Below are 24967 nucleotides of genomic sequence, written 5' to 3'. Positions count from 1 at the left end.
AATTGCAGATCCACAAGCTCATAGTGTGCCACGCTGTGAGCTTGTAGATCTGCTATTTTTGAATAGCCCAAAGTATAAAATAATGGTTATAGCCCAAAACTAAAATGACACAGATGCGATCCCGGATTGAATGGGCTAAGAGGCGTTTTGAAGGACATTCTTTACACACTGTAGTGTAGGTGCTCTAGGGTGAATTACAGTACCTGCATTCATAGTGCCTCCACAGGTCGGCGCAGACGAAGGGAGGGGAGCAGTGGTGGTGGTCTCTGCAGGCTTCTGAAGAGCAGCCGAGGGAAACACCCTGAGAGCTGACCACCTGAAGCCCCTCCGAGGACCGCTGCTTGTCCAGGGGAACGGAGCGACCGTTCAGCCTCAGATCACGCAGACAGCCTGAGGATGGATGAGGAGGAGGGTGAGAGAGTGAGGGAGAGTGGAGAGAGTGAGTGAGAAAGAGAGAAAAGAAACAAGAGAGTGGAGAAACAGTGGTAAAAGATGAGTGAATGTTTGATGGGGAGAGACAGTAAAAAAGACACCAGTCCACAGGCGAGAACTTTTATATCGTCTTCTGTCGGGGTGTAAACCTCATATGTCTATCTATCTATCTATGATAGGCATCTATAGTATCTAGTATGTCCAAAACTGTTACTTTGACAGGATTCAAATTCAAAAAGAGCAAAAGTATAAGCTCTAAACGCGTCGCTTCGCGCAGCGTTTCGAGCTTGCGGATCTGCTACTCTTGAGTGACGCTGTGTGTATGTATGATCAAGTAGGACATTAATGTACTGTATGAGAAAACACCAAAAGTTTGAATGTGGAGATAGGAGGTTTCTTCCCCACAGCAACGATACCGGCATTTACTCAATAGCAGTGCATGGTATACAAAGAAACACACACACACACACACACACACACACACACACACACACACACACACACACACACACACACACACACACAGATACACAAACAGCCCAAGGCTAAGCTGTCAGCACAGAGTTCTTTTCTCTGCTGGTTGGCTTGTTATCCACAGTGTTTGGAGACGATGAGGTGTAACATGCAATTTATACACTGACCATAACATATCCTTTATACACCAATCATAATGTCTCATTTCTACACTGATTATAATGTACAGTATCATTAATACACTGATCATAACATGATTTATACTCTGATCATAATCATTTATACACTGACCATAACATATCCTTTATACACCAACCATAATGTCTCATTTCTACACCGATTATAATGTATCATTAATACACTGATCATAACATGATTTATACTCTGATCATAATCATTCATACACTGATCTTAACATATAACTCAGTGGCTGCGTTTACATGGACAGGAATATTCCACTTATATTCGGAATGACTGCTCATTCTGAATGTTTAAATATTGTCCATGTAAACGCAGCCATTTAGAAACTATTCAGAAAAATGGGGAAAATGTTTTTAAAACATTCTTTTCAGATGGGGGTCCCTGGCCAAATACACGAAAAGGTTTGAGAACTACACTGATCTACAGTATTCACTGATCAGATCAGAGTGTCGCACTATCCCCCTCAACCCCCCCCCCCCTCCCTCCCCCGCAGTTCGCCGGAGACTCAGGATTCACAAAAATATCTCGGGGCCGAGTTGTGAACCATGGAGATGAGTGGGCGAGGGGAGCCGCTGAATCATTTATCAGTCCATGAATTATGACAGGGGTGCATGTGTCAAGCTGCGAAGGTCACGGTGATACCCACCCAACCAACCCACCCTCCTACCCACCCATCCATCCACATTCACTCAGTCATCATTCACACCTTCATTCATTTCTTCCATCCACTTGGCTGAGCATCAGCGTCATTTGTACACCCTCGAGAGTTAAACACTTAAAGGAGAGCTTATCCCATTTAAAGCCTTATCGTCATTATAATTGGCCTTCACTAATTCTCCCTATAAGATGGCACCATTTCTGTCTACTCACTCTGGGTCTCATTGGCTATTCATAAACCTGCCTACCAACAATGACATCATCGATGGGGATTCCAAGCTAATAGAAACTATAGCCTTTCTCTTCTTGGAAAGTTAGCGTGCTGAAATAGAAGCCATTGTACTTGCATCAACAAAAAGAAATAAAGCAAAAATCTTTCTGAACTGTCCCCAGCTCACCTCTGAGATGCAGAGTGAGTAGACAGAAATGCTAATTGGAAAAATAATGAGTACTAGTGAGGACCAATTACAGTATAAGAAGACAAGGTTGAAAATGGGTGAAGTGGTCCTATACATTTCCTCATACAACAAATAGTGAAAATAGCTTATCTTTGAGATTCAAAGAAATACATATTTTGAAATGTTTGCCTATAATGTCATGCTCAAAAATAGGGTTGCAGGGTTGAAAGTGGTGAATGTTATTATTTTACCCAGGAAGCTGCGGTTGAGTCCGGAGGGGAAGGAGTTGCCGAGCATCACGACCAGCGGGTCGACGATGATCTCCTGACTCCGCCCCGGGGAGGCGGTGACCTCCCGCCTCCCGCCCCCGCCGTCCAATCGCAGCGTGAACTCTCTGCCGAAGCGGTCCAGCTCCACCTCGTGCCAGTCTCCGTTGTCCAGGCGATGGCGGGGCAACGTGAGGTTGTAGTCCCCGTCTCCCAGGTTGTAGAAGACCGCCAGCACACCTCGGAACACCTGGGGACGTAAGACACGTAAGCAGGTCTGCAAACGCGAAACTAGAAAAATATGCTCCTCGGAGCACAGGTCTCCACCAGGGCAGGTAGCTTATTGTGGGCGCTGCGTTCATGATTTGGGTCATTTTGTCCAAACCTCAAGAAACAAATAAAAATAATCAGATCAATGAAGACAGTCTTGATCACATGACTGTAGAGATAATGTGTACCGGTTGGCGTGATGTTTGAAGTCTGTTGAAGTAATATAAGAACTAGTGTGAACTATTACAGGAGCCCAATGTTTTTTAAAGAGATCATATTTCATCTGGATTTTTTTTTACATGGTATACACTCTCAATACCATTGACTAATTGTGGGTGGTAATGGTATGAGCAAAAATATGGCAATCATTTTTCTTGCCACCAACAGGAACATATCGTTGCTGTCTGGCAGAAACCTTGTATCTCTCCATATTTCAATGCTTGTTTACTCGCCTACTCTGGAACCACTCGGATCTAAAGGTAAATCAATGTTTAGAATAGCCAATATTTGTGTACATATATCAACCTTCTCCTTGCCCCCACCAAGCTCCGTACCATGGGCGACGCATGCATTCTGCTCCACGCCTGTGGAATGCCCTCTCGACCATTTGAGAGCCCCACAATCTACCGATGCTTTTACTCTATGCCTTAATTCTTTTTTTAATCTACTTTTTACCCCAAGAATGGTCTTATGTTGTTGCCGAATGTTTTTTTGTTTTTGTCTTGACTTAGTTTTTTTTTCATGCCATTGTTTTTAAACCCTGTAGCACTTTGTGATTTGCTAAAATGTAAAGTGCGTTATACTGTACATACAATGTATCATTATACATCTATATATACAATTTGAATCCTGCGCCATGTCGGTTGTCAGTATGTATGTACGTTGTATGTGGCCAGTATGACGTAATCTGACATCACGCCAGTGTGACGTAATCTCACGACAGCATGACATCACGCATGACATCACATCCTACCTATAAATTCTAGGATGCCGTCAGATCGCACCAGTTCGACGGCTTCCATAGTGGGTTTTGGTCATTGGAGAGGTGATGCACGTCACCTCTTTCTGAAGTGGGTACTTTCAAAGCCTGCCGTGGATTTAGGAGAGCACAAAACTCTCTCTCACACTGTGAGGTGCCTGTAAGGTGGCACTGCAAAGTGAACGACGCGTCACGCTAGACGTTCGGGCCGCGACGCGGCCCGAACTTCTAGTTTATTACATATCCCCTCCCAATAATCTTTTTTTTTTTTAATTTTGGACAACTTCAGAAAATATGGGTATGATATTCCACTTGTACAGTCCCTCCAGCAGCGTTCTGATTTACTCCTATTCAATGTGGATACTATGAAAGGTGTTAAAGTATCTTCCTGCTAATTTCTTTCCATAATGGACTATTAATGCCCTCCTTCACACACTTCCTCCCACTCCTCATCTTCTATAATAACATTCATCTCCAACTCCCACTTCTCTGTTACATCTAAGGTGTAATCCCGGTGTGAGAGACTGCAAACAGCAGTACAATACATCATGTGTGTCACAATTTTTACACCTCTCTTTTCTTTCGTCATCCTAATCAAAAACAGTTCCAAGGGGGTAGTCGGTTGTTTCAAAATATTCCATTCCTTAGAATTGGGAGATTATCACGCACGCACGCACACACACACACACACACACACACACACACACACACACACACACACACACACACACACACACACACACACACACACACACACACACACACACACACACACACACACACACACACACACACACACACACACACACACACACACACACACACTTTAAATCACTGCCTGTTGTTGAAGACGTGCTTCCTATATCAACAGAAGAGTCTATTGTGTGTACTACTGCTGTTCATCATGGTGATACTAATAATACAGTGATATAGATGTCCACAGCAGCAAAACATATTTTTGAAGCAGAGAAAGTTCATTTTAACAGTAACTACTGCATAACTAATTATCTTAATGCCCAACATTTCTGAGGAGTTTCCATTAGCGCTGCTACAAAAAAATGAATTACTCGATTAAAGAGTACATGACTGAAGCCTGATGCAATAGTTGCATGTCAGTGTCGCACGCTGAAAATAGCAGATCTACAAGCTCATTAGACCGTCTCCTTTTGCACAGCAGTCGTTTCCGATCTGCCAAAATCCACTCTGGGCTTTGCTTTGATCTGAATAAAAACAAAATCAACAAAAAGTAGGCCGGGTTCCCCTGCTGAGACGGGATCCCGCAGGTGACTGACATCGGTATTTAGTACGAACAAAAAACTGTGGAATTTGGGTATTTACAGAAGAACGTGGGTGTCAAAGCTCAGCGGAAGCTTGAAGTGCGGCGCTAAAAAATTAATTCATGCAGCTTTCGGATTTGCAGCCGGGATGTTTAGCAAAGCTGCCAGACATTACTACAGTAGTACATGGCAGCAGTGGTGAGGCACCCGGAAGGCAGGTTATAAAAGGAACAACAATTATCTTCAGCGGGTTTAAGGATGAGCGAACACAATGGGAGGGGCTCCTATAACGGCAGCTTGTACATGTCGACCGCCTTAATTGGAAAGTGGGGCAGCTAGGATAATTCAATACACAGTGGAACAAACTCAGTCCACCCTGCATTAACTACTAACCCCCCCACATCAGCGGGTGGGGGGGTTGGGGGGGGCAGCTGGGAGGCACGCACCTCCCCCGGCTCCCGCTAGTGCACACAAACACACATATGTGCGCGCGCACACACATAAACACACGCAAGCATGCGAGAATGCATGCACAGTGCACACGCATGCAATCTCGCATTAACGGCATTAGATTACACTTTGTCATAATAACAGTGTCGTGCAGCGAAAATAGTCAGTCTACTCTACTACAAGCTCACAACAAGTCCCATCATGACGCGTTGTGAGCTTGTAGATCTGCTATTTTTGCATTTTTTTCCTCCCACATTTTTGTAAAAAATGTCACCTATAATGACATGTCCAGGCCGGTTTAAGGTGGTCAAAGTCTGACTGTGGGTTTTATAAATATTAGGTCAATGCCCTTCTATGGGCATGATTCCCATTACGAAACAATGCCCGTTGGGAACGAGGCCCGTTGGGAACGATGCCCGTTGGGAACGCATGCCCATCCGGTTATGCAATACCCATTGTACCCATTGTCAGACACGCACCCACACACACACACGCATGCACACATTTACATAGTGCAAATATCATTAGGTTAATGAAAATTCAGCATTTTCTCGTGAACCCCACCCCCCCTCCCCCCAACTGGGACTTCAGCAGATCAAAATCAGATTGAAATCAAATTATGATTTTAGAGATAAACCGCAGTTAAGATAATTAACATTTGAAACGAAGCGCTCCAATTGCAGTGGCATCCGTATAAACAAAAAAAAAAAAACACGGCTCGTTAGATAAATCGTCTCTTTCATGCAGACACCTTCCTCCGTCAAGGAGCTGCGATTCTTTTTTTACCTAATCCCTGCGAACCTTTTGTGCGAGTGGATGTGTGCTTATTTATTCAGAATGCACTCTAGCCCATTTCTACACTTTAAGGAAAGCACGGCTGTGAGACAGCCCTTTAAATTAAGGGCTTGTTGTCTGCAGTCAGACGCACCGGGGCTGCTGCTGCTGCTGCTGCGCTCAAGTGTTTCTGAGAGCTCCGAGACAGGCTGCCTGCCTGAGAACGTTTCAGCGGCGCGGCGAGGGTGGGAGACAGACATCAGACGACTTTGTTTTTTTTCCACCAATTCATTCAACTCTGGAGACGAGGCTTTCACAGAGACGCTTCACAGCCCTGTACCGTATGTTACAAGACAGGCTGCTAAAGCCCGTTTCCCTTTTCCTTGCTACAGAGCGCAGACTGTCAGCGATGGAAGAAGTACACTCACATGTTTTACTTAAGTAAAAGTATCAATACTGCAATCTATTCTAGATTATACTCTGTTACAAGTAGATTTCTCGTGTTCAAAAATGTACTTGAGTGAAAGTACGGAAGTATCAGCATCATTCAAAATATGCTTCATTGTGCAGAATGTCCCATTTCAAAAGTTCAAAATGCACACAAAATCTTTTAAAAATAGCCTATCTACAAGCTCACAACGCGTCGCGATGCGACGCGTTGTGAGCTTGTAGGTCTGCTATTTCTGAAAAGGTTTAACTTTTCAACATGGAAACGATTATGACGATTATGCAAAAATAATTGTGATCATCTTAAATAATTGCGATTAGGCGAGTATTATTCTGCACTATTTGTTTCATTCTTTTATGAATTTCTGCAGTCTTTATAGGAGAAACGTTTTTTTTTTCTAATGCTGCTTGCAGATGGAAAACAAATGACAAATAAAGCAAAGATCTTAAATCTTGAATCTTGAATGTAATAATTGTGACAGGGCCAGTTCAAAGATGATGTTGGCTGGACGGTTGGCAGTTGGCCGGTTCACTGCAAAAATGTGCTTGCTGAGCCATTTAGCAAACATGGCATTCAGCCTGTCAGTCTGAAAGATGAAACATGTCATAAGCATTCAGGAATGTGTCAGGAGGTGATGTATTCCATAGGAAAGTTGTGTTGATTGGTTCCCAACAACATTGGCGAAAGAAATACTCTTTTATTTTTTTTACTTAGAGTATATCACCCAAATAATTACTTATTTTCTATCAATTACACACCCCATGAAGCCTTGAATTCATGGATATCTTTTTGTTTTTGTCGCATTCCTTAGCCAATAATTTGATGACCAATTCCTGCGACAAAAACAAAGACATCTCCATGAATTCAAGGCTTCATGGGGTGTGGAATTGATAGAAAAGAAGTGATTTTATGGGTGAACTACTCCTATAAAGGGCCACTTCAACCATTTCCAACCCATCTCCACACAATTTGTCCTCTCTAATGTTCAATGGCACCATTTCTGGCAGGTTTGGTCATTTCTAATCTCTCAAGACTCTGATTATGCTGAGTCCAGCAGATTCTGACAGCACCACTGCCTTAAACATGTAGTGTTGTTGTTAGTAGGAATAAACACAGTAGCACCCGGGAGGAAGTGGACTAAGAAAGAGGAGGAGCCAAACCGAGTTCCTGTTACTACAAAAAAGGAGGTGGAGTTTTTTTTACCAAATGGGTTCCCAGGTAATTTCAAACAAGATTTCAAATGTTTCATTTTATTTTGTATTAATGCAAGAACAATTGTCTTCTATTTCAGCATTAGTCTCGCGTGGCCAAACTGTTGCCTCCCACAATTTTCAAATGTTTCCGGTCATACAGTCTGGGACTCGGAAGCTCTGATAATGATTAGAATACAAACCGGATGTGAAGCCCCCCCCCCCACTTCCGTTTCATCTTTACAGTCGCGCAAATTTATCAGATTATAAATCAAAATAATTTAAGTATATTTAGCTTGCTGCTTAGCAGAAATGGAAATTAAAAAAAAAAAGTAAAGATATTTTAAAATATATTTTCGTGAACGGAAGTGCCAGTTTCCTCAATCGGATTTCGGGAGTTGTAGTTCCAGACTCTATATAGCATTCAGAGATTGTGGAATAGTTGTCTGGCTAAGCGAGACTATTTCAGCATGCTAACTTTCCTGAAAAGGCTGTCGTTTCTATCCACAAGTTTCCTAGGGCGTTGTGGGCATCACTTCCTGTCGATTTGATCCCTGATACCAGATCAAATCGACAGGAAGTGATGCCCACAACGCCCTAGGAAACTTGTGGATAAGCTTGGAATCCCCATTGATAGACAGGTTTCTGAACTGTCCACAGCCCACTAATGAGATGCATTGTGATAGATGGAAATTGTGCCATCTTATAATGAGAATTAGTAGGACCAATTATATGAAGATACGGTTAAAAGTGGGTGAAGTGTTCCTTTAAGTAAAGGTAGCAATACCACAATGTAGAAATACTTGAGAAGTATCGGTATCAAAATATACTTTCAGTACCAAAAGTAAGTTTGAGTTTCCAGATGATGTCGGCCTCCTTTCTCATAAACAACAACATGCACAGTCCAAGCTAACACGACTCTCCGAAGAGGCAGCGAAAACCGTCCAAAAGATTCATGTGAAGAAGACAAGAAGCTATGGGAATAAACAACAAACAGGAACTGCCGATGCAAATACAGGGAGAGAACATCAAAGAAACGTACCGCTTTACATATCTGGGAAGCATACTTAGCAAAGATGGTGGATCCGCAGGATAAACAAGGACACACTTTTAACACACTGCGACATCTTGAACTCCAAGGCACTGTCTCTCCCAAACAAGACCAGAATGTTTAACATCAATGTCGAGGCACTGGTAGTGCTCCTATGTGGATCAGAGACATGGAGAGTGACCAACATCACCACCAACAAATTCCAGACCTTTGTTAAAAGATGCCTAAGACACAACCTGGACATCAGGGGGACGATAAAATCTCAAACGCCAGCGTGTTGGAGAGAACCAACCGAAGCCCCATCAGTCAGGATTTTTAAGTGGGGGTGGATACACCCTCCGCAAACCAGCTGACAACTTCACAAGGCAAGCATTGGAATTGGAAGAAAAGTGGAGAAGTCAAAACAGACCTGGAGAAGATCAGTTGAGAGTGAGGCAATGACAACCAGACTTACGTGGGCCCAGCTGAAGAAAACTGGCCAGAAACAGAGTCCGTTTGCAGGGTGTGAGAAAAGAGAGATTGAACTTTATCCTTAACAAAAAAAACAGCTGATATCAAAAGATTTGAGGAGAAAGCCCAAGAGAAGAGAGCAGCAATACTCAACAAAGCCATGGATGAAGAATGACAATGATGTGTTGTATAATTTGTATAATGTTTTTTTTCTTAATTTTTTTATACAACATTTTTTTGCTCCACCTACATGTAGGAGCGTACATGACTAAGTCACATTACTTTGGTAAATGTACGTAGTTACCTTCCACCACTGGTCAACAAGCTTCAGCAACTTCAGCCCTAATTTATACTTTGTCGTACGACGGTTTCGTGCCAAAATGGCTGATCTACAAGCCTGCAATGTGCTTTGAGCTCAAATATCTGCTATTTTCAATATAAAAACAAACAAATATTTTTTTCCCCCTACATGCCCAAAATAGCGAGGCCAGTTGGAAGTGGTTAAGCGAGTGTCAAAGCATGGAGCTTGTGTGAACTTCCTTCTTGAATGTGCCCGTTAAATGGCTTGACACACAGCAGGGGACATGAAACATTGCAATCATACTGTAGGTAAACCAAGAACCTATCATCAGTCTAACATAGTAGAATCTCCAAATAATCTATGATCTGTACATTGAAACTATACACACTATAGGATGCCAGGTCTACAATGACCTGGCATCTGTCTACATAACATGCTATCTAAATTACATTTTAGCCTTTGCATAGCCCCTGCAAGGTCGTCGAGGCTAGGGAAAGTGCTACGGCAAGTGCGTGTACTTTCTCCCTAGATGGAATTGTTCTTGCAACATTAGGCAGAGTCAGAGAAACAACCTTAAACAGAGTGAGCCTGAAGGCTTTCTTACTGTCAGCTTCTCGACAGTAGAAATCCCCAGACTTACAGAAACCGCTCTCCTGCTGTACCTGTCAGAGAGCGTATACAGTATAGATGTCACTTGTCACGTCCTAAAGTCTTATATTAGCCAGTCCATCAACTCACCGTGACTTCAAAGTACTGGGGATAGCCTACTACTCAATATGTTCAGGCTGTCAAACTAAACGTGATACTGCGTTCACACTGGCAGCGACACGGCACCATGAAGATACAAATTGATGCCTGACACTTCACTACAAATGCAAAAAGAAAAAAATAGAAGCTGGCTTCAACTTTTTTCAGCACTCAAATGTTATTTCCACTCCCCTTCTCTCTCCTGCTTGCAATGGGGGGGAAATAAATCCTAGTCATCAGCCTGTTCCCTGTTCTTTTTAACAAAAACAAAAGGTGACTCAGAGGTGACTCAGCGAGGTGACTCTGCGAGGTGACTCAGCAACAGCGTAGCTGGTAGTTTTGTAAGCATTTGTCGCTGCTGCTCGTGTGAACGCAGCATTAACTGTGTGTGTGTGTGTATGTGTGTGTGTGTGTGTGTGTGTGTGTGTGTGTGTGTGTGTGTGTGTGTGTGTGTGTGTGTGTGTGTGTGTGTGTGTGTGTGTGGATGCGTGTGTGTACTGGACTGGTATTACTATACTTGTGAGGGCTAAATGTCCCCACAAGTATAGTAGAATTTGAGAAATAGACATTGTGAGGATAATGTTCCTGGTCCTCACAAGAGAAATGGTTGTTTTATGGTTATAAAATAATTGTAGAGAATTAGGAAAAGATTCAGGTCCGGATAAGGGTTAGGATAAGACATTAAGTTAGATTTAGAGTTTGGTGTTCTGCCTGATTTATACTTAGTTATACTTAGTGTCACGTGCCAAAAATGTTCGGCTTTAGGGTTACGGTTAAAATGCGGGGGAGTAAATGTTTTTTATGACATTCATAAAATTGCTGTTCTAAAATGCTGATATACTCATACAGTAAGTAGAGTAATACAGTACAAACGTGTGTGCGTGCGTGGGCGTGTGCGCGCGGGCACGTATGTACATTATGCCATTAGTTCTCAAAGTGGGGTCCGGGGACCCGCAGGGGTCCTTGGGGAGCTTCCAGGGGGTCACCAGCAAAATGTGTCAATACGGCATCACAATCACTTAACACAAGTTTGGCTATTCAAAAATAGCAGATCTACAAGCTCATAGCACGGCACAAAGTGACGCGCTATGAGCTTATAGCAGATCAACAAGCTCAGATTTGCTAGTTTTTTGAAAATGTGTGCAAATCTTATATATATTTTTAACATTTTTAACTCAAATCTTTTCTTCTGGAGGTCCCTGGCACAACATTTTTAATTGAGATGGGGGTCCGTGGCCAGATACATATCAATTTGGGGGTCCTTGGCATGAAAAAGTTATGCGATATGTGAGTGACAGGTCATAACTCACTTCTACACGTAGGTATTCGCTCTGCCGCTGTGACAGGAGGCTGAGGATGACACCGGAGGCGCCGCGCGTCCGAACTCCCACCTGGACGCGAAGCTGTCGCGCCGGCAGCGACCAGAGCAGCTGCAACTGAACGTAGCTCCGTCCGTCGAAGGAAAACTCTGGGGCCGCTTGTCCATCAAAACACACACACACACACACACACACACACACACACACACACACACACACAGCAAATTTAATTAATGACAGTGTTCGCATGGGAAAACATGCAGAGATTGCGGCGTCGTGCTCGCTGTTCTGTAAAGGCAATTTATAAAAGGCAGGGTTATCCTCCTAGAAAAGGTGTAAAGGACTGGAAACACTAGGGGTGAGGCAGTACAGAATTGCCTACATCTCCCACTTGGATTGGAAGCTTTGTGAGGTCCACAATAATAATGAAATCTAATAAGTAACTTGGTGAGTTTGAATTAGTTTTCACCATAAAAGACTCCCTTCCCTGAAAAGACCTTTCCAGGTCGAAACGTTGGTTTACATTTTAATAAATCCTGCATCTTGGCTACACTATACTATATACTAAACTAAAGACTCCCTAGACATTTAAAAAGATGTACCATAGCGTCCCCTATTCTGCGGGTGAACCTTCGGCAAACATAGCAGATCTCACAATGCAACACGTTTTGAGTTTGTAGATCAGCTGTTTTTGGTGTAGAGGGAAAAGCATATATATAAGTATATAAAGTATATAGGGTAACGGGTTTAAGTGGTTAAAAAAGCTACTGTAATATACTTACAGGTAGGGTAAGTGATATTTTTGTGTTAAAACAAAAAGTATTTTGTTAAAAGGTTAAAGCACTATATTATGATAGTAATGATTACTATAGAGTGTTTGTTCAGTAACAGGAGTCTCCCCGTCTCTCCAGCTCTTTAACACATATACTGCCAATCCCGAGATATCTCGGGACATTAAATCCACCCGTTACCTGCGTATCCCGAGATATCTCGGGATCGTCTTTTTATGTGGTTTAATAACGAAAAACTTTTTTTTTGGTACCATCCTTGATTTTTTTTTTTTCCCCATGACGCTTCCGACCCATCCTATGAGAAAAAATTGGAAATGAAACTGAAACTGAAACAAAAATGCATTTTCTGTTTTATAAAGAGCTGTAACTTACCCTACCTTTAAAGGTAGGGTAAGTGATTTTCTTAGGTTAAAATAAGTGTTAAATAGCTCTATATTCTGATAGTACTCATTGCTATAGAGTGTTTGTTCAGTAAACGTAGTCTCCCATGTCTCTCCAGCTCTTTATAAAACAGAAAATGCATTTTCAGTGCTCTCTCCTGATTGGCTTAAATGTTGTCACCTACCTGAAAATGTACTTTATTCTGTTTACTAAAGAGCTGGAGAGACCCCTGTGACCAAACAAACGCTCTGTAGCAATTATTACTATCAGAATATACTGTAGTACTTTAACCTTTTAACAAAACAAAAGAAAATCACAAAAAAATATCACTTACCCTACCTTTAACACAACAAATAGCCAAAATAGCCAATCTACAAGCTAACAGCACGTCATATTGACAATTGACTGTTTAAAAAAAAAAAAAGTGCCCAAAATAGGCACAGCGGTCCCACCTTGGTCACAGCGCGGCCCGGTGTATCCATGCTCGCACCGGCAGCCAATGGAGCCGCGCTCCGCGAAACAGCGCCCTCTGTCGCCACAGGAAGGAAGCTGCTCCCCGTCGCCACAGTGGCCGTCGTCAAAGAGAGAGCACCCGCGGGCGCTGTTGAAGGCCTCCGCGGGGGATCCGAGGTCATAGAGCTGGAACGCATGGACGGAGTCATGAAAGGTTGAGTGTATAGGAGAGGGGAAGAAACGGCACAGAAGGGCGGAGAGAGGGCGAGAGAGTCTTTTAATCACGCCGGATGAAAGTGAAAGTGAATTAATCGCCAAGAAATCAACCAAAGTGCCTTCAGTTCAGACAGAGAGAGAGAGAGAGAAACACTGGGAGAGATTGCATAATTACTTTTTGCAATCAACTCGTTTAACCTTTGAATAACCAATACATCAATGGCAAGCTATATATATCGCATTGATCAGTTCATTGTTATCGTCTTATTGTGTGTTGCTCAACAATGTTCCTTTTATTTGACAGTACTGTACTGAAGAACAAAGGTTAACTTAAAATAATAAATAACAATTTGATGCTTCAACCCAATATTTAATCCATAATCCATAACTTTTAACTTTTACTCCTCTAGTGAGAAATGTATATCCTGGGCTTTCTGTATTAGCTCAGCAATAGACATTTCGGCACTGTGTGGGGGAGACCTGGGTAGATCGAGACAGTTTTACGGATTGCAGCTTTAACACAAAACGCAATGGCCCAGCAGGCGCAGTTGAGTGAGACAGAGAACAGAATGAGGTGCAGACACAGGACTTAAAAGAAAGAGCTGGAAGTTTTCTTGCATCAGTCTTACTGTAGCTCCAGAGAGAGAGAGAGAGAGAGAGAGAGAGAGAGAGAGAGAGAGAGAGAGAGAGAGAGAGAGAGAGAGAGAGAGAGAGAGAGAGAGAGAGAGAGAGAGAGAGGAGGTGGAATAAGTACTCAGGGTTTGGACTAAAGTAAAAGTTTTTTTTTTCTCGTCATTTTAGGGGCAAGGCCACTTTTTTAAGACCAAATGCCAGGGCAGGAAGGCCATCAAATAAAACAAGATTTTAGTCCATTGAAAGAATTAATAGAATTTAAGGGTTAAGGATGATTTTAAATGTAATCTGTAGATAGGCAATAAAATAAATAAATTATGGTATTTACAATCTGATCCATGCTCGGCCCTGCACCAATCAAAGTTACTGGATTGGTTTAAAGATGGGGACTCAGGGGAGTTAAGAATTCAGAATCTCAACAAAAGACACCGGCGTCTACATGACAAGAAAGAGACACTGGTGCCAACAAATTGACAGAAAGAAAGAAACAGAAAGTGGAACAGTCAGCTGGGGCATTAAGGCCACCGTGGCCTCAGGGCAGGCCATTATTTTGAGGGGTACAAGGGCAACGACGGCCATGGCCTTCGTGGCCTCCCTGAAATTCCTGCCCTGGCAGCAACACCGTAAAAAAGTGGTTGTTACAAGTAAAAGTTCTGCATTCATGATTTCACAAAGTACATTTCATTTCATTTGAGAATCATACAGTTCATGTTGTTGGATTCAAATTATTTATCATTCACCATGTTATACTTTGCCTATTTGAAATAGCATTTAAAAGCCGACAACACGTTGCAATTGATTTAATACTTTTTTTAGTCATGAATAATCAAAATCTGCAAAGTAACTAGTAACTAAAGCTGTCAAATGAACACAGTGGAGTAAAAAGACAGAGAGAGGGAGAGAGTAAGAGAGAAGAGAGAGAGAGAGAGAGAGAGAGAGAGAGAGAGAGAGAGAGAGAGAGAGAGAGAGAGAGAGAGAGAGAGAGAGAGAGCATAATAAAGCAGTGAGTGAGAGACATCAGCATTCAGCAGACCTTCCAGCGGCCTACGGCCTTGAGTGTGCATTTACATTCCTATTGAAGAGCAGTGCTCCTGCAGCGCAGTGCAGACTCTTCTATCCAAACAGGTCAACGGTGAGAGAGGCTCTTACACACAACACAACACAACGCTCTGCTCCTGCACCATCTGAGCCCACAATGGGGCTCACGAACAGATGTTACCCTGGCAACCTCTATGCAGCGCTGGGCAAAGTATTCGATCCACTGAACCAAGTACCAAGTTAAGACAAAAGTATAGATAGGCTACTCCTGGTCAAGTACTGTATTACTCAGCTGCTGCAAGCTGAGAAGAACATTGCTCAGTCTATAAATTGTGCGTCGGGTACAGTACTGGAGTGCTTGCTTTACAAAAGAACATGAACACTTAACCCATTAAGACCTGGAACTGTGTCATTTTTAGATTTGAGCTAAAAAGCATTATTTTACAATTTGGGCTATTCAAAAATAGCAGATATACAAGCTCATAGCGCGGCACCGAGTGCCGCGCTATGACCTTGTAGATCTGCTATTTTTGAAAAATCGTGAAAATGTGTGCAAATCTTTGAATATATACATTTTTAAAGCGAACATTTTTAACTCAAATCTTTGCTTCTGGGGGTACCTGGAACAAAATATTTTGATGGGGGTCCGCGGCCAAATACATATACATACAATTTTGGGGGTCCTTGACATGAAAAAGATTGAGCACCACTGATATAGAAACATATATAGAAAACTGTTGAGATTTAGGAGACATGTAGAATTGGCTTCAGGTCTCAATGGGTTGAGACAAAAGTATAGATAGGCTACTCCTGGTCAAGTACTGTATTACTCAGCTGCTGCAAGCCGAGAACATTGCTCAGTCTATAATTTGTGCGTCGGGTACAGTACTGGAGTGCTTGCTTTACAAAAGAACATGAACGCTTAAAGTGCAAGGACACTTTGGTAGAGGTTTGGCTTGCGTACTTACAGTACCTTGTCATGATGTAACTAGTCCTATTAATATAACGCTCCGTTGCGCAATTGATTGCCGTAAGTAACACTTGCCCTAGCCTTGACGACCTTGCAGACGTATGCAAAAGGCGTAACGTTATTTAGATAGCATGTTATGTAGACAGATGCCAGGTTCATTTGTAGACCTGGCATCCTAGTGTGTATAGTTTCAATGTACAGATTATTGATTTTTTTTTAAATATTATACTGTTTAGACTGATAATAGGTTCTTGGTTTATCTATGATCCTAGATTACTATTGCTATGCATTTGATGTATTACCTCGTGTTTTCCTTGCTTACTGTAAATCGCTCTAGATTAAGAGCGTCTGCTAAATGCCTAAATTGTAAAATGTAAGATAATAATCCAAAAATAGCGTCTCATTGACTTCCATGGTATGATAAAACAGCTTTCAAAGTCACTCTTTTAGCACAGAAACAAAGGCAAAGCTGATTTTGACAATATATACAAAACCCAGTACGAAGAGTGTTTTAAAGAAAAAAATGTTGATTTTACTATTTGATGATCTTCCTTCCTTCTTCCAGAGAAAATAAAACACTCTTTGTACTGGGTTCTGTGATGTTATATATTGCGTTTTTATATGTGCTACACTTTGTATAAAGTGTAAAGAGCTGTTTCATCGTCGTACAATGGAAGTCAATGAGATGCTATTTTTGGATTGTTTTCTAATCAAGTGTACTGTACTGTCTATGTCACCAATTGGACTATAGTTAGATCATGACAAGGTAAGTACACAACCCAAACCTCTACCAAAGTGTCCTTGCACTTTAACACATTGGCTGCCAAAAACACAGATCTGCGTTTTATTGAATAGAACGCATTGGCTGTCAAAGACGCAGATCTGCGTTTTATTTTTTAATTTGCCCCAAAGACCAAGGAGATATGATTTTTAGAATATTTAGACTCCCATCCACTTCCCTGTTAACTTAAAACTTAAAAATTCTGTATCTCGGCTCCTGAGTACTTTTGTTTTTTCATTGAAAAATCTCTGGCAGTCTACTGCAAAAATTCTGAAATAATTGGCAGCCAATGTGTTAAGTATTCAAAAGTACACATTACAAAGTGTGTTTACTTTTTTAAATCAATGTAGTCAAAGGTACAATATTTGTCTTTGAAATGTAGTGGAGTGATAGTCAAGAGCTTCCAAAAAACAAAAAAACGAATACTCCAGTGAAGTACAGCTACTCAAAAAATGCACTCCTTAATACTGGGGAAAGCATCTTGTGTCATTTTTAGATTTCTTTGGCCATTCAAAAAATAGCACCACTGATATAATGTAGCAACATACTGTGGATTTAGGAAAAAAAAATGTATACTGTACGTATTTGGCCACGGATCCCCATCTCAAAAACATTTTGTTCCAGGGACCCCCAGAAGCAAAGATTTGAGTTCCAAATGTTCGCTTTAAAAAAAAATACATATATTCAAAGATTTGCACACATTGTCACGATTCAAAAATAGCACATCTACAAGTTCATACAGCAGCTTGAGCTTGTATATCTGCTATTTTTGAATAGCCCAAAGAAATCTAAAAATGACGCAGATGCGTTCCCGGTCTTAAAGGGTTCAGTACCCCAGCTAATGCATTCTCTCCGGGTCTCCGTACCTTGCTGTCCAGGACCAGGTTGCGTATGCATCCGCTGAAGTGCTTGTGCTGCAGCTGTGGATACTGGTAGGATATGTTCTGCTTGACCCCTCCCAGCTGCAACACGTCACTTCCATTCAGGTACCTGCAAGACAAGGACACACGCTCAACATCTGGAGCAACGCTGAACTCGGTACCTCGGTGCATCCAGTGGTGGAAAAAGTACTCACATTTTTTTTACTTAAGTAAGAGTATCAATACTGCAATGTAGAAATACTCTGTTACAAGTAAAAGTCCAGAATTCAAAATTGACTTGAGTAATAGTACAAAAGTATTGGTATCAAAATGTACTTAAGTACCAAAAGTAGAAAGGACTCATTATGCAGAATGTCCCATTTCACAAGTTTTCAAATATATAAAATGTATAAAAATCTTTTGAAAATAGCAGATCTACAAGCTCACAATGCGTCGTGCGACGCATTGTGAGCTTGTAGAGCGGCTATTTTCAAATGGCCAAAATGTATATAGGGCTGAAGTGGGTAATGTATATTTATTTTGTAATAATAATCAAAATCTACAAAGTAACTAGTAACTGAAGTTTTCAAATAATTGTAGTGGAGTAAAAGTACAATATTTGCCTCTGAGATGCAGTGGAGTAGAAGTAAAAGTACAAAGAATTGGAAATACTCCAGTAAAGTAGAAATACTTCAAAATGTACTTAAGTAAATGTACTTAGTTACTTTACACCACTGGGTGCAGTGGTTCTCAAAGTGAGGTGCTGGGAGAGGCTGGGACCCTGGAGCGGTTTCCAGGGGGTCCCCAGCAAAAGTAGTTAATATAGCATCACAATCATTTTAACCACTTTATCCATTTACTGTGTTGGCTAATCAAAAAATAGCAGATCTACAAGCTCACAGCGCGTCACTCAGTGCCACACTGCGAGCTTGTCCATCTGCTATTTTTTTTACATTTCTGAACATTTTGAATTCATTTAGACATACATCTTCTCTTCTGGGGGGTCCCTGGCACAAACCCTTTTCAGAGGGTGGTCCGTGGCCAAATACATATCAATTCGGGGGTCCTTGACTTGAAAAAGTTAGAGAACCATCACGGTTTCTCAAATGTGGGTAGGTGGAGGTAGGTGGAGGTACGTGGAGGTGGTACGTGAGATAAAGTGGAAAATTGAATAATTTATTTTACCGTTATGTTTAATAAAACATTGACAAACCTTGTGTGAACCTGCTGATGATGTGTAAAGCTGACTAGCACAACTTACTGTTACTGAATAGAAAGCGGTAAGCGTACTTATTTGCCATTGTGCTGTTTTGTTCTGAACATATTGACATGAAAGAACAAACTCCTTCAAATGCAATTAAAAAGATTTAATGGGAATAACAACGGATTTTAAGGAACATATTGACATAAAAATTGGACTTTTGATGTCAATATTTTCCAAGCAAACTGTTGTAGTTTGCATTCTGAAATCAGGGAAAGGGGTTCTGAAGCCCAAAAAATGTTTTTCTGTGGTTCTCAACGTCGGTTCTGGGGACCACTAGGGGTCCACATGGAACCTTACGGGTCTGAAAACTCAGACAGTGTAGACCCCTACATGTCTATTTGGGGGTCCCCCAACAAGACAGATTAGCATGTCTACCATGCTTGTTTGTTTGTTTCCTTGTTTGTTTTTTTGTGTGTGTGTTGTTTGCATGAAAACAATGTTTATAGTATTGCCCATACTTGTCCTTTTTGGGGGTGACCCCCCTGATTTCACAAGAAGAGCGGTCCTCTGTCATGGCCCACGCGTCCACGCCTTCTGTCTCCATTACGATGGCACTCGAGCATCGATCGAGTGTGAAGCGTACTTCCTGTAAATCACAGAAGACAGGGGATGGAAAAACCTTGTTGCCAGAAAAAAAAAAAAAAACATAAAAAAATTGTGAAAATAGCCAATCGACAGACGTTGAAAGCTTGTAGCTCTTTCGTTCGACACTCTTGTATGACGAAGTAGCTAGGGCATTAATTTACGGACACCAGCAGCAACTTGGTGTTTCTGCAAACCATAAGATACGTTGACGTTTCTGAACCAAAAACGTTGCATAGTCCAGATGTGGACCATGTGGCTTGTTGTCTCAATTCTAGATTTCCTAGTCAAGTACTATGTGTAATTTCAACTAGGCCTGCAATTATCATTTATGTTCTTAGCTATTATTCTCTCGAGTACTTTTTCAGATTAATTGAATAATCAATCATTTGTTGTACTGATGAATTGAGTACAATGGACAACAATGGAAGCCCCTGAGGCTTTTTGTATTATCCTTTTAGCATTACGTTTGACTGTACTTCCTGCACTGTTAATAATCGTCTTAATAAAGTATTCAATCAATCAATCAATGTTTTGTTTTTATATATTAACAAATCACCATAAAAAAAATGTGCAATTGAGTTTTTATTCATATTATAATTTCATTCATTCGAAAAGGTTTAACTACTTTGAAGGCAAAAAAGTAACATCTCAATCGACCCTCCCCAAATAAATAAATATTACTTTGATTAAAATGCATTATCAATATTTTTTTTATAATCATTACATTGATTAGTTAGATTAACTGTTGTACCCCTAATTTCAAAGTAGATTATAAAGGGCCTTTCACACTGAATGTACTTAGCGCTGCGCTCGCTGTCGAGTAGCAGCGCAGTCACACAAAATAGGGTATTGAAAACATACTACTATACCATCTGTTTCTGAAAATTATAACTCTGTAGCTCAATACTTCTATTAAGACACGTTAATAGGTCTGTTGAACTATTGAGGGGGAACATAAAAACCTATATGTCAGCGCTTTGTTACACACAGTACGCATCATAAGCTTTCAAATGAGGTGTTTATCTAGCCTTAGAATGCCTGATATTCCATAGATTGTGAAGATTTCTAATTATAGGGCTGATACACTAGTGTATTGTACCTACAACCTGTCATGCCTGCTAGGGTGTTTTCAACATAGTGTTTTCCTCCTGAGGTCTCGATATAAATGCAAATTTTGTGCTAAATAATTCAGGTTAATTCAGACTGTCTTTTAATACATCAATGATTCAGACATAAAATATTTTTTCCCTTTCATTACGTTTAATTTATTTAGATTGCATGTAACAAATCATACGTGTTGGTTAAAAATAATCAAGGATAAAACACGAGAAATTCCAACTCAACTCAACTCGATGATAGTTTCCCCATGGATGTGATAAAAGAGCTGGATGCGGTAAAGAAATAAATGTCCAGTCTTCCCGGAGGTACTCCAGTTTCGCTTCCATGTGTAACGCCTGGGATTAGAACCTGCCAAACATCTTAACCATTAGCTTGAAGGGGAATTCCCCCCCTTGGCCGGGGGAGATATTAGGCTTTTGGTCATCAGGCAGAGGTTCTGAGCCACTCTGCTACACGTGCCTGGCTGGATTCCTCGTTTCTATTGGCTGTCAGCCAACAGATCGCATTTATTCACGTTTGTCATAGCATTTGTGTTTTTGTTCTTTTACTGCATTTTCACTTTTTTTCTGTGATAAACAGAGGTCTGTTTTGCACTTGATCTATTTGTTTTATTTCCATTTCCTTCTTTTTATTTGCAAAAAAAGATATACGTATATTGTTAAGATACTTTATCTGCTTCTGGGGGTACTTCGGGTAAGGGCAGTGGTATTGTTTTCCTGAATCCTTTGCAGCAAACTGGGATTTATCTGTAATTTTTGTAGTGGCAAAAGAACGCGTTCTTGAACTTTGACCACGACTCGTGTTGAGCGCACCGGGGAGCTCTCTGCAGCGGCCGTGATGCTTTGCCCGACGGAGCCACAAACTGACCTTGTTGCGCGGTGCAAGCCATTGGAAATAATGACTTCCAGAGTGCAGCAGTGCCATTGTGGCATTCAGTGTGAAAGACCCTACACTCACTGGTGCTCGAGATCCAAATGGACCCTTGCGCGTCTCTGAAAGTGTATAAAGTGTATAGAATGTACACACTGGGGGTCCTTGAAATTCGAATGGTTGAGAATCACTGGCTGCGGTTACATGGACAGGTATATTCCACTTATATTCCAAATGATAAAAATGCTCATGTAAACACCTCAATTGGAATAGAATATTCCATTCCGGTCTGATCTGAATGAATTTTCATTCGGGTTTGGAGGGGTGGTATATACCGTTTGAATCGGGATATATTTACCATATAAACAATTCCGAATGCTCCTGTCTGTTTGGAATACATGCATTATTTTGCACATGTCCGCGCTTAGTAGTGCTGTCAGAATCATCAAAATCTTTTTTTTAAAATATACAATATTGCAAGCAGTAAAACTTTCAATTCAAAGACTGCATAAGTCTATTTATGTCTCTGTATGCGTCGGCCACGGTTGGTGCTGAGATGCACTCGCTCCTGCGGGATAAAATTAATGATTCATATTCTATAGCATCATTTAATAAGCTTATACTATACTGTTATGGTTAAGCCCAGGCTTGTCCCGGAGAGCGGACGCTCCGAGGATCTGAGCCTGTGATGAAGGAACAATCTTTACCTGTCCTTGTGGGAACCACTTTGCGCATGACAAAAGTTAAATTCCGAATTAATGCTTTGGGTCATGTGAATGAGGAATACTTTTATTCGGGTTCCATGTAAACAGTTGGGTATAAATCTCTGTTCGGAATGAGTTCATTTTGAATGAATACATATTGTCCATGTAACCGCAGCCACAATGCCTTATCTGATCCCCATCCTATCAGTAGCTATCCACCCTTAACAGCACTAGTCAGCTCGACCATCACACCGCTTGGCGCGGGCATGTGTTAGTTCACAGTGCAAATAAGCTCTCGAGGTCTTTTGTGTGTTATCCCACGTGTGTGTGTGTGTGTGTGTGTGTGTGTGTGTGTGTGTGTGTGTGTGTGTGTATGCGTGCAGATGTGTATGTGTGTGCATGTGTTTGTGTGTGTGTTAATCTCACAAACCGCTCGACCGATCAGCGACAAATCTCTCCACCTCCACTAATAATCTTTCACGTTTTACACCGTTTGAAATATTATGCTTTCATTTCATAATGGAAGTCAATGGGGCATCTGACCACTTAAGTGGTCAGATGGGTAGGCCTCGTGCATTTTCAGAGCATGTCTATTTTAATGATCAATCACTCGATTGGGTTCTGGCTTGGATCAATGAAGTCCACGGCCCACGGGATGAGAACCACTGTCATAGATGACTGATGTCACAGGCTGGTCACATGAAGTCCCACATCCACGCCGTTCCCATGATTCTAGTTATTTTCTGTCGAGTGGGTTGTTTGATGACAGCGATTAGAGAGTATAAACTATAGATGGCGCTGATGAGACGTGTGAGGGCGGTGAGGAAAGTGACATCCTATGTGTGTGTGTGTGTGTGTGTGTGTGTGTGTGTGTGCGTCCGCGCGCGCGTACAGTATGAGTGATGTGCCGTTACGTGACATCTATTATTTATTTCTTTGTGTGGGAAAGATCAACACATCAATCCCCACATGACAAAAATTGGTAATTTCATGTAACTATCATTTATCCGTTGTCATCCTCTACACTTATACTTTTCATGGTACAATGTCCCGTGAAAATATTAAGCGGATCTACAAGCTCACAAAGTGTTGTGCTGCCATGCATTGTGAGCTTGTAGATCGGATATGTTCGGTGCGCAACACCCACGCGCAACAAAGTATAGCTCAGGCTTAAAAAAAAAGCCCACTCTGTCTTTCACCAATTTCAGTTTCCATGAAAATGTCAACTTTTTATAACGCATTCATCAGTTATTCCTCCTCGGAGGCGGGCCGTTTGTCAAGCAGCGTGAAGCGTTTTTTGAGTATCGGAACAATAGAAATGTCATATTCCAGCATGCAGAGGTTTTGACGCAACGCTTCGGAGCAATAAAGAGACAAAGGCACACGGGGCGAGAGGGTGGTTGTCTTACTCTGCTGTTGCTCTTCACATCGAGGCGGTGCCAGCGTCTGTCAGACACCCTCGCGCTGCCTGGCAGCTGCAGGACCAACGTTCCGGAACCGTGGTTCATTTTCAGACTGGGTGTTCCTCCAATCAGCTCTGGGGAGAGGAGCGGTCATTAACACAGTGAGCTCTGGGCAGAGCGCGGGTCGTTAAAAAGTTGGACAGGCAATCACTAGGAAAGAAAATCTTTTGATACATATACAGCTAGAAGGCCACAGAACTTGTACTGTGCAGTTTATGAATCTTTTTTTTACTAACTATGCTATTCGCCCCCAAAGAAATCTCAATTTTGCCAACATAATGTAGGTTTTAGTGACAAAAAAAAAAGACAAAATAAACCATTTTGGGCGGGAACCCCTATTTGTAACCTTACCTTTCAGGATGGGGACCCCTTTTGGGGTTCTTGTTTCTATGTACAGCATATACTGTAGCAACATACATTTGTTGTAATCTTTTAATACATATTTTCGTTTTTATGCGTTTTTCGAATCGGCCTCAGGTCTAAATGGGATAAAACAATATTGCATTCATCTATAAATAATCATGCTTGTTTTTCTCAATGTTAATTGCATTACTGTGCAGAGATAAGTGCACATGATGTACAGATGTATATATACCTTCAATACATCTGCATATACCCTCTATAAATAAGTGCATTGTACTGCATGTTCATACATTCTACAAATCTGATCATAAATCCCCCCCCTGCTTTTGCACATCCCTCATTGCTGCAAAGGTTTTCTTGTGTGTCCTCCTGCCTCTACTTTTAAACGTTTTAAATCATTTTATCGTCTCCTATTTTCTTGTTAGTTTTATTGTATAACAATCCAGCATTATCACTAACATTATCTTGTGTCCAGTATGTTGTATTCTTGTACACATAGTTAGCATACTGCAGTTTTGTGGAGCAAAACTGGTCTGCTTGTACCTGTATGAGTGAGTGACAAATAAACCCTCTTGATCAGTGTTGCCAGACTTAGCCAGAGAAACAAACAGCCAGGTCAAAGAAAACAAGCAACAAATGAAGCAACTAGGCCACACACGCACACGCACACGCACGCACGCACGCACGCACGCACGCACGCACGCACGCACGCACGCACGCACACACACACACACACACACACACACACACACACACACACACACACACACACACACACACACACACACACAC

At 41.5% G+C, this 24967-nt stretch overlaps 1 protein-coding gene across 1 annotated transcript in view; it reads right to left on the bottom strand.

Moving 5' to 3' along the window:
* LOC311047275 (neural-cadherin-like) overlaps positions 1 to 24967 on the bottom strand; it is a gene marked incomplete at both ends in the record, with an annotated part of 231151 nt that overhangs the window by 15607 nt on the left and 190577 nt on the right. The window contains 7 exons of the mRNA XM_084059930.1: positions 204 to 390; positions 2414 to 2678; positions 11676 to 11842; positions 13309 to 13495; positions 17814 to 17937; positions 19530 to 19657; positions 23759 to 23886. Coding sequence (XP_083916056.1) covers positions 204 to 390; positions 2414 to 2678; positions 11676 to 11842; positions 13309 to 13495; positions 17814 to 17937; positions 19530 to 19657; positions 23759 to 23886 — 1186 coding nt within the window. The remainder of the gene's footprint in view (positions 1 to 203; positions 391 to 2413; positions 2679 to 11675; positions 11843 to 13308; positions 13496 to 17813; positions 17938 to 19529; positions 19658 to 23758; positions 23887 to 24967) is intronic.

Source organism: Gymnoscopelus microlampas (assembly GCF_963454915.1).
Source record: "Gymnoscopelus microlampas genome assembly, chromosome: 6".
Lineage (NCBI taxonomy): Eukaryota > Metazoa > Chordata > Actinopteri > Myctophiformes > Myctophidae > Gymnoscopelus > Gymnoscopelus microlampas.
The sequence above is the reverse complement of the archived record's forward strand: the minus strand, read 5'-3'. Positions and strand labels throughout refer to the sequence as shown.